This window comes from Histoplasma capsulatum, genomic scaffold (genome assembly GCF_000149585.1).
Source record: "Histoplasma capsulatum NAm1 scaffold_3 genomic scaffold, whole genome shotgun sequence".
In the NCBI taxonomy this organism is placed as follows: Eukaryota; Fungi; Ascomycota; class Eurotiomycetes; order Onygenales; family Ajellomycetaceae; genus Histoplasma; species Histoplasma mississippiense.
In genome coordinates, this window is record NW_001813980.1 from 1844192 (window position 1) to 1858184 (window position 13993).

Consider the following 13993-nt stretch of genomic DNA (forward strand, 5'->3'; position numbering starts at 1 on the left):
TTCTTTTGCAGATGTTGTGGACAATTTTCTGTATTGACTAGGTATCGAAATGCTGTGCTGACGTCATCGAACAACTGAAAAAAAAAAGTTCAAGCAGCCAAATCTCAGCTTCAGCAAAACAACTCAATGAACGGATATCCACCGCTACTACCTAATGGGCTGCTGTCTAGGATATTTATTGTTATTTCAACATATCCGGCTTTTATTGAAATGGTACATATTTCACTCTATTTGCTGAGAATGTATTCAGTCCCGCCTATGCCCTACAGCCAGCCGTCCTAGTATCGCTCCGCGCGCAACGATTTACTTGATTTGCGTATATAGTTTCGTTTGTACCTGCCAGGTACCCGAACATAGTTTCTTCATATAATATAATTCGCCACGCTCGCGGAGGAGAAGGGACGACGAAAAGCCTTGAAGTTGCTAAAACGGCATTGATAAATCCGAATCGCCTCTTCCCCGCTCTCCGCTTCCCGACTGCGCATAAAGTTCTCCCGGTCATGGCAGCTCGGAATGGTCTGCCGGGGAAGACCCCGAAAGAAATCAACAGAAATGCAGGAGAGAGAGTTACCTGCGTTTTCCCTGTACACTCTTTGAATTTTCCAATCCAGGACACGACGAAGGCGTTGGTTGAAAAGTGGACAGTAGAAAATGATCGGGGCAACCCGGAGGCAAAAGTTTTACTTGAAGCAGCAGAAGCACTGCGCACGAGCGATATACCGGTGGCATTTCCTACGGAGACTGTGTATGGATTAGGTGCGGATGCGACACGGAGCGCTGCAGTTCAGGGTATCTACAAAGCAAAACAGCGGCCGTCAGACAATCCCCTCATCGTCCACGTGAGCTCAAAGGAGCAATTACAGCGTCTCCTTCAACCGCATTCTAGCAGTCCAAGTCGAGGCGAATACGGCTCGAGAACGGAGGGATCTCAACAAGGAGGAAAAAGGAATTTCATCCCACCAATATACGAGCCTTTAATAAGTAAATTTTGGCCTGGCCCGTTGACTATTATCCTCCCAAACCCAACACCCTCCCCACTCGCCCCAGAGGTCACTTCTACACTTCGCACATTTGGCGTTCGAATGCCATCGTCTCCAGTTGCGCGACTTCTCATCTATCTCGCCGATAGGCCACTTGCCGCACCGTCTGCAAATGCTTCGACCAAACCATCCCCCACCACTGCTCAGCATGTATATGCCGATCTGCAAGGGCGAATTAATATGATCTTGGATGGAGGCCCGTGCGGTGTTGGGGTGGAAAGCACTGTGGTCGACGGGCTACTATATCCACCAGCCGTACTCCGGCCGGGAGGAGTTGGTATTGAAGAGATCCGAGCCTGCCCTGGTTGGGAGGATGTTCAGATTGGGTATAAAGATGGCGCATTGCAGGGTAAAGAGGTTCCGCGGGCCCCCGGGATGAAATATAAACATTATTCGCCAAAGGCGAAGGTTGTGCTATTCGAAGCAGGACAAGACGTCGAAGCTGTTAAAAGTAAACTGCTTCGTGATCTATCCGTCGCTGCGGGCCATGAGGGACATGGTGGGGAAAAGATCACATCCTCCATCCCCCGCGTAGGGATCGTCAGGGCAAAGTTCTGGAAGATGGGATTGGGCATCACAGGTACTGATTGTGATATCAGCGATGGAGCAACTGGTTCTGAAGCATCGAGTATATCCAATACCTTTACAGATCCTCTCGATTCCTCTTCACCTGTTACTCTCTATCATCCCACTTGTCTACGGCTAGTCCCGTCCGCAGATCTAGATGTGGGGACCCCAATCGAACTATTCGACATCGACATCGGCCCAGACACAGACTCTATTGCAAGAGGCTTATTTTCTGCTCTTCGCGGTTTAGACGAGAAGAATGTCTCCATTATATATGTTGAGGGCATCTCTGATACTGAAGGTGATCTCGCGGCTGCAATTATGAACCGGTTGCGAAAAGCAGCTGAGGAAGAGATTCGAGGATAATGATAGTCGATTTCCTCTTTTTTTTTTAAAAAAAAAAATAAATAAAATAAAATAAAATAAATTCCGTCTCATCTCTTGTTGGTATATTTTTCGTCCCACGTTGATAGATGAGAAGTATATAAAAATTTTGCTACCGTTTTCCACTCTAACAACGTAGTTCATGATGGCCATACGCATGCTGTTGATGTCCGTTACCGTTCAATTTAGTATAAGAGGTTTTGCGGGAAAGTTCACTTAGAGATATTCCAAACACATTCTTCGAGATAGGATCTTTCTGGCTTTTATATTCGCTTTCAAGTAATTTCGCACCCTGGTCTATACTGGACTAATGCACAAGTATACATTTCCATCTCTCTAAGATAACCCAACGCTCCTCCATTATTTACCTCCTTTGGCCTTCCCCTTCCCCCCCTTCCCTCCCTTCCTACTCTCCCCACTCTTCTCACTCTTCCTTCCACCTCCACTGGTTTTGGCACCCTTCCGTTCCCCGCCCTTTTCACCTAAACCACCACCGCCACCGCCAGAAACAATCTTAACCTTGCTTACAGGGAGCGTATTCATGATTTCAACATCCCGCCATCCCTTTATAAGCTCAAGCTCTACCTGCGCTAACTGATTAAGCCCATGATTGTTGCGGTCTTCTCCTTTACCCTCATTTTCTCTCCCTGTTTCCTCGTTCGTATTCTCATTGACAGCCTCGCCATCACTTTCGTGGTCCCCCTGCTTCCGCTTCCACTTCCTCATTCCTTTTTTTATTGCATTCGCATCCGATGTCGCATCGACAATCCACTTTCCCAAAATTTCTTTGACAGCCTTCCCCTTCTTGACAGTCCCAGGCTGTAACTTGGCGCGATACTTATACTGGCTGAGGGCTGTCCAAGGTGCACAGACGGGAATTGCTGCGACGATTTCATCACCTGCCACAGGAGTGCCAATGAGTGAAGGAAGACAAGAAAGATCAGCCGCAGTATCTGCATCGAGTTGCGTATCACCACCGTCAGCACCATCACCACCCGCCCGTGTCTCTGCTTGTTGTTGCAATGCCTTTTGTCGCTCTCGCTCAGCCCGAGCAGCTCGATCGTGCTGTGCACGACGTCTTTGCTTTTGGGCTTCAAGCTCGGCCAGTCGATCCGCTTTGCGTTTGGCAGCTTCGCGAAGCTTATCCGGGTTAGAATCGGAACCCAGGAGGCGGAGAGCGAGCTCACGGTCCTCCTCGTCCTGGTGCTGGTATTTGGTGGCGATTTTTTTGTTTTTACCGCGTTTTCCGCGGATGTTTGGCGTGGCGGTTGATGCCCCTATGGATGGAGTTGAGGAACGTGATGGTACATTGGTGGCTGAATGGGACGCAGGATCAGTCAGGCGCGCAGGGACCTGTTCGAAGATCCCATTTTTCAACATACGTCTTTCCCTGACAAAGGGGTGTTTGGCAGGTTGTGTTGTGATGGAGTCCGTTTGCGTTTCGGAGCTGGCCTCTTCCTTGGGTAAGTTTTCCATTTCTCCCAATTTTGGTACTTCCACAGCTTCGAATCTAGAGTTATCATATCCCTTGTCATATCTAGCGTCGACATCTTGGGATCCATTTTCTCCAATGTTCGGTTCCTCACCTTCACTTCCAGAACGATTCGATTCGGCCCCATCATGTAACAAGGGATTTGTTCGCTTATTGTCCGCAATTTTTTCAATTTCCCCGTTTTCTTGATCCGTACTATCAGACTCTTGATGCTGATGATCTGTCTCATTTCTTTTAGAGTATTTTGGCGTTTCCAAACCGAGACTAGAGGGTAGTTCTTCGGTCCCTAGAGTATCCTTCGCACTCTCTGAGGTAGGAGCCTCATCCGGTACTCTATGCTTGGTATGATTCTTGATACTTTCTCCGCTAATTTGAAACATTACTGCAAACCCGAGGAGAAGTTGAGCCGGGGGAAGCTGATTTTTCTCGCCACAGATAACAAAACCACCCGTTACAAGGTATTCACCTAATGGCGTAGTCTTGGATACTTGATTGGCATTCGCCCACCACGCCCCCATTACCGCTTTAGAATCCCATGCAGTTGAAGTTGCTACGCAGAGGTTGCCGGCTTGGGAAAGAGTCCCCGGTGGGATAGGAGCATCTAGGGTGCCCGGTTTATTTTTGACAATGACGGGAATAGCTCCTTGAACATCAGCGTGTACAAACACATCCCCTCTTTTTAGATGTCGTCGGTACAGTATTTCCGTTTGCTGGACGTCTCTGCCACTACTCACACAGTTAGCAATAAAAACATAATAAAAAGCAGCAGGACATGAGAACGGTCACCAACCCCAAAACAAGATATCCATCAGAAGACAAAAAAAATATGAATTTTTCAAACCAGAACGGAGTCCTTGTAGGCCGAAGCACAGGCTTTTCCTGTTTCAATGCCTGCTTAAGGTCCGCAGCAACCTTCTTTTTCGTGCTTTTTATAGCCTCCTTGGTGGAATTGAGAGTTTTCTTTTCTTTCACTGCGGCAACTTTCTTCTGTTCATAGTATTGTCTTGCATTAGCCCAGGGCGAGATCCCAAGATCAATATCAATAGATAGTAGCGGTTGCCGTGGTTTTTTGGATACTCCAGGCTTCTTCCCGCTATCTTCATCTTCGCTACTTTCCTGTTCTTCCTCCTCTTCCACTTCCGCCTCATCCTCAGATTCATCCATCGGTTCTTCATTTTCCGTAGGCTCCCCTAAAAGCAAGGTAACCGCATTTTCGTACAACTTCAGCGGTAATTTTATAACATTGGCTACGGGATTCTGGCGACCCTGTTCCATCTCTATCAAACGAGCAATTTCGCCCCAGTCCATACCCTGCGCTATCAACCCGTTGACTGCATTTATTGCCTCCTCAACACGCAGCAAATTGGCTTCGATTGCCTGCGCCTTGCGGATGTGAAGTTCCTGAGCCTCCTTCAACACCCCAACACGCTTGTCCTGATCTTTCTGGGCAGCTTCTAATTTTCTTTTTGCAATTTCCTCACGCTCAGTGAGTCTCGATTCGAGTTTCTGTGATTCGGCTGACGAGAAGTACTCGTCCACTGCTTTGTTGAACGTATCAAACCTCAGAATTGATGTTCCAGGTTCGCTCTCAAACTGCTTCGGCTCGAAAGGGTGAAAATCAATATACGCCACGTTGCTCGACTTGGATGGAACAGTAGAATCCACCGAGGCATCCTCTCCGGCTTTACCTTCTGTTTTCGAGACAATATACCCTGGCGTTTCCTCCGCAGTTGAAAGACTGGAGTTGACATTTTCTGCCACCACAAGCGCCACCATAAGCTTTTCCGCCAGTTTGGGATCTTCTAGCAGCTGCTCCGGTTTCAGACTCGTGTCGAAACCAGTTATATGGAATGCATGTTCAAGAAGCAGAGGCGGATACTCCGGGAATCCCAGCGAGACAGCTCGCCTTAGAGCTTCAGCCTGCTTCTTTTTCGCTCTTTTGTTCTTCCCCGCAGCCTCGGCGGGTCCCGTAACACCCTTCGCCTTTTTCAATGCATCCCTTAATCTCTCAATAGATAACGGCGGCACCCCATTATAATTCTGCTTGTTAGTGAGAACGTATTGCAATCCCACTCTAACCTCTTCCTGGTCGCTGCCTTCAGGTACAATCCGGTGAAGTGCAAGTATCTTATAATCCTTGTCGGTTAGGATAATATTTCCTGCCGCATAGAACTCTAGGAGGACATGGAAGTTGCCATCGCTAAGCTCGATATCAACGATCCTATCTGTGCCCACTTGAGAGACAGCTGTGACCCTTCTTGTTTTCAGGAACTTGCGCAAGCGACTGGTAAATGAGGAGGGGGCGGCGGCAGTAGTGCGAGAGTACTCCGTAAGATGGCATCTGAAGCCGGCGTCGACAATGAGTTGCCTTCTTGTGTCTGGTTTGGCTAGCTTGAAGAGGAATATTCGCTATGGTAGAATATATCTCAGTAAATCGGGTTTGAGAGGTGTTAACTGATGGGGAGAGGAACTGCATACTGATGACAGGTCATAGATGTTAGAAATTCGTAGACCAACCAGAGCCTGTGAGAGCTCCCTCGATATGACCTGTTTAAATTAGAGTGTGAACAACTTCACCCAAAACAAGCGGCATTGACGGACCTTGACGTCGAGAGAGGAGAATCTCTGTTTCATTTTCACGGGGGCCTAGAATGGCCGGGTGATTGTTGTGAGTGCAATGAGGATGGAAGTTACACCTCTGTTTAGAATAGGCAGTTTGGGTGACATAGTGGGGCAGAATTTAACTACACATAGACCAGTAAAAGATTTTAACTCTATCTCCGCAAGACGGAATTCCTGCCCATTGGGAATATAAGGGCTAAGAAAATACATATAAAGAACATTAACACGAGGAGTTGGTATGCGCCAACTTTTCGGCTTCACGCTGAGCTCGGCAAAAAGTTCGATACTCCACAGTTTCATTAGGAGTAAGAAACAGAAAAAAGAAGGATCATATAGGTATTGAACATGCAAATAGAGGAAGGGAATCCATTCTACAAATATTCCGCAAAAAATGTAAGTGTAAGTTATTTCTCGCTTGAGAACCGCATAAAATCGAAGTAACACCTTATACGCCAATGCCCACAGAAGCTGTATCCCGTCAACGCATAGATATCGTCGGCATAATCAAACAAAAACGAGAAGCCCGTCTCTTCACAAGCCATGCCGCAACTGCTCCGCAAGCCGCCTCTTGCCAAACTCCCAAGCATTCAACAAGCCCTGTTCCGACAAATCGATTCCCTTCATATTTGGGACATCCTGTGCCGGAGCACGGCTGACACGCGAGGCAATGTGTACAGCATCCGTTTCAAGGAAGATGCCATCGTCTACAATCTCGTCAACGGCTAGCGAAACAAGGTCGTAGTTTTCGATAATGCTGCGCTTGTCGACACCGGATCTATAAGAACGTGCGGAAATAGGACGCCAACCCAGTCAGTTTCCTTTCAAACAAACAAAAAGCCTGGGAGAGAGGAGAGAGGAGAGAGGAAAGAAAATACAATTTTTATACATACCGTAGCAAAATGTTCAACGAATCTCTTAGCGCAATGACAACATTGTACAGCAGAACCTCGTTTTCCTCCGCTCCGCCAACAACATACAACATCACGTCGCCTTCCGTCTTGAACACAACGACCCGATTGTCATACAAGATGATATCACTGGTTTGCTTGGCAGTCTTCTCCAACAGGCCCTTTTCGAACGATTTCTGGTCCTTCACGGTGGGATACGGGTTTGCGCCAGGATAATCTGAGGAGTTGGCTGGTATCCCGGAAGGAGGGTGTGGAGGGGAGTAGTACTTCGCGAAGATCCTCGATGAGTCATCCGTGGACATTATAAGGATTGCATTGACAGAAAACAGTGATATTGGGGCCGGCATCTTGGCTGTGCGTATTGCGTGTGCTGCGGGCTTCTGGTGGAAATTCGTTGTGAGGTGTAATATTAATATTGGTGATATTGCCAGCCAGACTCGCTGGCGGGAGTTGACCTGTGGGTAAATCACGTGATGTTACATCTGCCCCTTCAAATGAAGGGCTACTCGCAGAAATAGACTGCGGGAAGAACACAATAAAATATGCACATGACACAGTGGAAGGTAAGGGGCTTGTATATACAATAACACCAATATCTACCCTGAAGAATAATCAACTAGAAACAAAGCACTGGTTTTGGTGGTAAGGAGTTGCATGCCACGACATGAGTTTCGAGAGAGATACACTGGGCAATTTACCGCTCTAGATAGTTACAAATTCGAAGTGAAGGACGGCCAATCGTAAATGATGATTCATAGATCAAAGCTGGAATGTTGACACAGAAGGGGGGTATGAAATTTATAAAAAGTAACATCAAAACACGCAAGGATCCAAAACATTTCGTTAAGGCAAGAAAAGCAAATTAACATAAAAACGTAGGCGAGCGCGCACAGCTTGCAATGAGTCCTAGCTAACACCACAGCATGGAATTCACCTGACATATTAACTGGTATATTCATATAGTCTTCAGTCTTGAAATATCTGCCTCGATAAGGAAATTAACATCAAATATGGTGTACTCAGATGATCTCGACATGGCGAGGTTTAAATTTCAAAAAAGCCAAGTCAGATTGGAAGAAAAATCAGTGTATGTAATGAGATGAGAAACTATGAAACATCCATCGTCTCAAAGGGGTCGTAAATGGGATCGCGAGAAGAAAATCCAATATGTATAACGTTGTCCAAGAATAGCATACCCATGACGCATGATTTTGTGGTTATAATGGTCGAATTAGGTGGGCGAAGTGACATTTGGAGAATCGGTTTGCCCAGGACGATTGAACCAGGAGATCCAGCTTCCACGATTCGCTTTCTTGCGTGCGTCTTCATCGGCCTGGTCACCACCTTCAAGCTCCTTGTTTTCCTGAACAAGGCGCAAAGGCCGCAATTTATTCTGTGTCATCACTGCGCCGGTGTAGTTATTCATACCCGGGCTGGAGCGTGAAGGGCTGGATGTGCTTTCACTTGAGCCGACCTCACCGCTGCGATCGCTCGACACGCTAGGAGTGCTACTCAATCCTCGATCGTGGGTTCTGCTCGAGATGGAACCGACGGGGACAGAAGCTCGTTTTGACGCTATGCTTGAGGCGAAGAACGGTCCTTGTCCCGATGAAAGTGTTGGACTGATCCCAGGACTGAGAGGACCATTGGAAGAAGGACCACGGTACATCTGACCTACGACGGCGGCAGCGGTGCCGTCTGCTTGATCTGAACGGGACCTCCGGTGCATTGTCCGTGAACGTCCTAGAGGGATACTTGGTGCGGTATCCGGATTCTCATTCATCGTAGGATGGGTCTCAAGCTGGGGTTGATGGATCAGGCCCTGTGTAAGATTACTCATTGTCCGCGGTTTGGGTTTTGGCCGAGTAGCTTGCCCCGACACAACGGATTTTGCTCTTTGGAGGAATGATGTCCCAGCTCCTTCTACCTTGTCTGACAGGGGCGGCGGAGGCAGATCTTTTTCAGTATTTGCCTGCTTGCTCGCGAGCAAGGTCGAAGTATCAGTGTCATTTTTGTCCAAAATATGCTCAAATCCCTCAGTTTGTAGCAGGCGCCCTATGATCCTTTCAATATAGAGACTCAAAGCCTTATTTTGATCTTTGAGGGATTTGACCTCTCCTTCGAGTCGCCGACGGGAGTCAGCACCTCCACCTTCGCCAACCGACTCAAGCTCATCCGCGAGTGATCCGAGTCCATTGCCTACTTGTTGGTTTCCTTGGTTGTTTTCATGCATGAAATCTCCTTTTGAGAAGTCTCCGTTTAATGTTTTCTCGCTCAGGAGAAGCTGGTAACTCTCATTGTCCTCCATCAGGCGAGCGTTTGCCATTCTAGCTTCCAAAAGCTCGCGCTCCAGATCGTGTTGGCGACCACCACCCAAGTTTTCCATTTCGACAAGTTTTATCTGGGCTTCCGCTAACTCTAGTCTCAGAGATTCAATTAGTTTATCCTTTTGCAAAATCAATTTTGAATTGTTTCGGGAAGGGCTGCGTTGGAGTTGGGAAGACGGGGCAAATTGTCCATTTTCGAGATCTGCGGAAGCTCTATTTCGAAAGCTCGCTATAAAAAAAAACAAAAAAATTGGGAGTCAATAACCGCAGAAAACACTAATTCATTTATAAATAAATAGGGAAACTTACGCGACCTGGAGACGTTGCGTTCATTTTCCACATTGATACGAAATTCCTTCTGCGCAATGGTCTCTTTCAGACGTTGGATTGTAGACTCCAAATCCTCCTCTCTTTTCGCTTGCTGCTCCTTCTCCTTTGCCATGGCTATCCGCTCCGTCTCATGAGCTTGCTCTAGATCGCGAATTTGCCTCGTCAATTCTTTAACTTCTGCCTGGAGCACACCTAATGCGCTGTCCTTTTCATGTGCTTGCTCTTCTAATCTTCCCTGTTCACTAACCGCTTCATCAAGCCGTAGCTGCAGAACGCCGAGTTGTTTCCGGTACTGATCGGAGACAGTTTCGGCTTTCTGAACCTGTTCTTTCAGTTCATCGATGAGGGCGGCATTCTGGGCTCTCGCATCATCATCTGAGGGGCTTGAGAGCATTCTGGGAACAGAACTCATACTGAGGTTGGATCGACCCGCGCCGGGTTTACGTGCTGCTGCTCGAGCGGAGACAGGGCTCGGAGAGTGCCTTGTAGGTGTGGACCGTCCAACACCATTCACTGAAGACTGGGTCGAATTCGAGGGCGATCGTGTAGGTGGAGAGGTTGTTGTAGAGTCCACGGTTGAGGATTTGTGACCACTTCCGCCGTATGAGGTCTTTCTTGCAGTGCTCGACATGGCGCCGTGATGATAAAGTAGATATGAACAGCTCGTCTTAACACATGAGTTTGCAAAAATACCAAGGCAGCCCTGATCGAAACGGTGGCTTTTCAAGGCTGAAATGATGTCCGTGGGGGGCTGTGGTCAATTGGGGGGGGAATGAGATATGAATGCGATATCTCGATCGAGGCTGTGAGACGGACACCAGAGTTTCAAGAGTAAAAATATCCCGAGAGCGCCTGCTGAAAATCAATAAAGAACAGATAGACGATGGCTAGTACCGTGACTTGGTGAATGTCCAGCAGGTATATAAAAATCAATGATGGAGGGTGTCTTTCACTTAAATTTTTTTTTTTAAAAAAAATAGTTGGTTGTTGTTGTCTCGAGACAAGGCGTTGATCTCATCAAGTCTAAGTTATTACTTGGCTGGTACGCAGCCCATACGCGATCAATACTCCCATTTTGCTTGGTCTCCCCAGCAATACCAACGATTTGATGTACGGGCCATACTAAATGTGAACAATACGCGGTACGTGGTAATCTCCGCACCAGGCTAGCCCTCCCGCTTGGCACGCTATTCTGGTTTGGGATTATTACGATCTCCAGACCCTTCATTCAAAACCTTCCGCTGTGACATCTACAAGCACCTATCCGTTTTGTTGACAAGTCAGCTCACAGTTTGCTGCACATACATACTGCCTTATCACCTACGACCGTACCTTCGGGCTGGCTTTAAGACGCCCTGATGGATTTTCCCACTCGCTGATCCCTGCTGGAGTCATCTGTAACACGCTTGCCATTACTATCAACTCCAATTTTATTCCGACGTATCAAGTTCAGGTTGCTTTTCCAGGGCTTCAACCTGTTGAGCAAACTGTGGACTATTTTCGTTTCCTCATTGTACAGGTTACTCGCCTCATTGCGACCCGATCTCACGCCTTAGCCCAACGGGCCGCGCCACTTAATTAATTCCTGCATGAACGCTACTCTGTTTTGGATGGTGCCCTTGGTTGAGGCCCACGACGAGCCTTAATCTAATCAACCCAACACAAGTCAGTCATTCAAAATCGAAACCGACAGAGAGTTACGTTTCTCAGTGAGTTACCACCCGCTCGGTGAAGAGTTTGGTACTCTCAATTTCCCGGCCTTACAACTTTTGGAATTTGGTTTGCCTCTCCACCATATCTCCAGCTGGTAAGCACGCCAAACTGTGAAGCAATGATACCTAGATCCTGCCTATCTTCTACAAAAGATAAGCCGAGATGATCTCTCTGCTGTTATAAGTAGTATTCACTCACCCATAAACCTTTGGATCTATCCTTGGGAGTATCAACTCACTCTGAATATCAAGTCCAACTCTAGAATTTCCTGATGGAAATAATCAGAGGACCCCTCGGAGGAAGATAATCGTCATCAAGAGGTCAGGGTTAAATCAACCGCACGTCCCATTTCAGCGTTTGCCTAATTGAGAGTGTTGGTGCTGGCTTCGCCCCCGAGTTTCTTCGTAAATTGTGATCATGGCCTTGAACATTATGATTCTGAAGTCATTAACGCAGATTGCGTTTGCAAAGTCATCCCCGTGGACGCATAGCATACGATATGGTGTTGGTCATGTAAGTCCCTGCCTGAGTGAATTCTGCAGAGTATGCTGAAGACGGATCAGCACCCATCGGAACGTAGCACGCCAGACAATATGTTATCGACGCTACTTAAATTCCCTGAATAGAATATTAAACAATAATGTATTATTGTCGATACCATCGGGTTTCCTGGAATGAAATCTTGGAATGAAAAAGCACTTGGTTATGGGAAGTTTCTCTGTCCCGGAAAAACACTATTCCGATATTCAAGCCCACACAGAAATTCGTTCGAAAATTCGCTAGAGCAAACGCACCGCAACTTCAATCCTTCAATCTCAATTCCGTGCCGGAGCGCAAAAATTTATCAGCTTCAATTATCTCTCTTTAGAAAAACCTCCTGGTATTTCTAACGCGTTACGATGGCACCAAAGAAGGCTAAGAAAAGCGCCGACAACATCAACTCGCGCCTTGCGCTTGTGATGAAATCCGGCAAGGGTGAGTGCACTCTGCGGTTTAAAATACATTATTGCGAAGGCGATCAATTCAAGGACTTACCTTTCTCATCACTTTGGATGGACTCGGGGGCTAACTGATTTTATTTCCGTTTCATTGGATAGTCACCCTGGGCTACAAGTCTACCCTGAAGTCCCTCCGTTCAGGCAAGGCCAAGCTCGTCATTATTGCTGGCAACACACCTCCTCTTCGCAAGAGTGAGCTCGAATGTAAGAACTATCGTCTACAGTATTATTTTCGTTTTACGGTTTATGCGTTCCAAGAATTTTGTCTGACAATACTTTCTTCGTTTCTACAGACTACTCCATGCTTTCCAAGACCAGTGTCCACCATTTCTCCGGCAACAACGTAAGATAAAACTAAATCCCATACTACTTCCCTTTGCCTTCGTCCCCATATCCTTTATATGCTACATTCGCCGGCTCGCCTCGCCTCGACTCAGCTCAAGACCACAGCTTCCTTTCAACAAGGCAACATGTGATGTGGAGCGCTAAGAGCCAAGATACACATGTGGGAGTTGAGTCGAGCTCGAGATCTATGAGCAGGATCAGGCACATGTAGTCATGTTCTACCCAGCGAAGAAGCTATATCATGTCTCCCCGCAAAATCTACAAAAGCTTCGGAGGGTATTGACCAAGGCGCTAACCATCGAAATCTTTTATTTTTCCGCGTCTTCCTCCCCCGATTGCGGGAATGGAATTTGCGGGAAATATTTTTCCTCCTTCCATTTTAGATCGAGCTTGGAACTGCGTGTGGAAAGCTCTTCAGGTGCTCCACCATGGCCATCTTGGATGCCGGTGACTCCGATATCCTCAGTGGCACCACTGCTTAAATGAAAATCGTGCGGGTGATGAGATGCTCTGTGTTCAGGCTGGAGGTTGCTACCACTGCCATTATCTTTGGAGCTGAAGCGTAGCGAGCGTCTCGTCAGATGCTGCTGTGTGGTTAGACAATCGTAGGGGATGAACGGTGACTTCAGCTTTTGTTATATTCCTGTTTGAGCCTGTGTATGTACTGTACCGTACCTGAGCTACTAGCCTGGGTAGAGAAAAACTGAAAATGAGGAAATGAAAATGCATCCAAATAGATATAATGCCAACAAATGCAACTCCAGAAAAAACAAATACTGTGAAGCCAAAATCCGACCACTTGGACGACTTGTACTACTTGGACGAAAGACTCGCTGTATGTTCCTGATTCTTCTACTATTTAATTATCACCTGAGCGTACAATCCCAAGCAAAAGATACGTTGGATAATAATTACACTATTGAATCGCCACGGGATGTTGGGACACAGCCATGTTATGCTCCGTAGGTTCGGATCAGTGGTACACTGTTTTTCTGGATTAAGGCACGGAACGTCAAATTCTTCTACGCCTGCTCGTTTTCGGTCCTTGGACGCAACTTGAGGGAACGCTGGACCGAAGGCTCAATTTTTTCAAAGGCATTCTGGGGCTGAAAACTGATATCACAAAGGGTGGTTGTTGCTCCCACCCTAGAGTGGCAAACAACATTCGTCCCTGCGTTTTTTGAATCAATCAATCTGACACTTGGTGATGCATGACCATAAGGAGCCAGAGTCCAAGGGGCATATTTGGTGCTTACTACGGAATGAC

General features: G+C 47.1%; 6 protein-coding genes across 6 annotated transcripts; 3 read left to right on the forward strand and 3 right to left on the reverse strand.

The window, feature by feature from the left end:
* Positions 1 to 500: 500 nt before the first annotated feature.
* HCAG_03689 (hypothetical protein) lies at positions 501 to 1973 on the forward strand (the record flags this gene model as incomplete). Its single annotated transcript, XM_001541541.1, has 1 exon — positions 501 to 1973. One exon carries the CDS (start codon positions 501 to 503, stop codon positions 1971 to 1973), a length of 1473 nt encoding a protein of 490 aa, XP_001541591.1.
* A 378-nt stretch (positions 1974 to 2351) lies between these two features.
* On the reverse strand, positions 2352 to 6210 carry HCAG_03690 (predicted protein; the record flags this gene model as incomplete). The annotated part of the gene is made up of 6 exons (XM_001541542.1): positions 2352 to 3307; positions 3374 to 4209; positions 4274 to 5892; positions 5962 to 6006; positions 6085 to 6129; positions 6178 to 6210. 6 exons carry the CDS (start codon positions 6208 to 6210, stop codon positions 2352 to 2354), a joined length of 3534 nt encoding a protein of 1177 aa, XP_001541592.1.
* A 426-nt stretch (positions 6211 to 6636) lies between these two features.
* HCAG_03691 (conserved hypothetical protein) lies at positions 6637 to 7360 on the reverse strand (the record flags this gene model as incomplete). Its single annotated transcript, XM_001541543.1, has 2 exons — positions 6637 to 6880; positions 6996 to 7360. 2 exons carry the CDS (start codon positions 7358 to 7360, stop codon positions 6637 to 6639), a joined length of 609 nt encoding a protein of 202 aa, XP_001541593.1.
* An 884-nt stretch (positions 7361 to 8244) lies between these two features.
* On the reverse strand, positions 8245 to 10301 carry HCAG_03692 (conserved hypothetical protein; the record flags this gene model as incomplete). The annotated part of the gene is made up of 2 exons (XM_001541544.1): positions 8245 to 9569; positions 9650 to 10301. 2 exons carry the CDS (start codon positions 10299 to 10301, stop codon positions 8245 to 8247), a joined length of 1977 nt encoding a protein of 658 aa, XP_001541594.1.
* Positions 10302 to 11800: 1499 nt separating this feature from the next.
* On the forward strand, positions 11801 to 12009 carry HCAG_03693 (predicted protein; the record flags this gene model as incomplete). Its single annotated transcript, XM_001541545.1, has 2 exons — positions 11801 to 11896; positions 11926 to 12009. 2 exons carry the CDS (start codon positions 11801 to 11803, stop codon positions 12007 to 12009), a joined length of 180 nt encoding a protein of 59 aa, XP_001541595.1.
* Positions 12010 to 12282: 273 nt separating this feature from the next.
* Positions 12283 to 13208, forward strand: HCAG_03694 (60S ribosomal protein L30; the record flags this gene model as incomplete). Its single annotated transcript, XM_001541546.1, has 4 exons — positions 12283 to 12358; positions 12481 to 12585; positions 12675 to 12724; positions 13110 to 13208. The coding sequence occupies 4 exons, from the start codon at positions 12283 to 12285 to the stop codon at positions 13206 to 13208; spliced, it is 330 nt and encodes a 109-aa protein (XP_001541596.1).
* Positions 13209 to 13993: the final 785 nt, after the last annotated feature.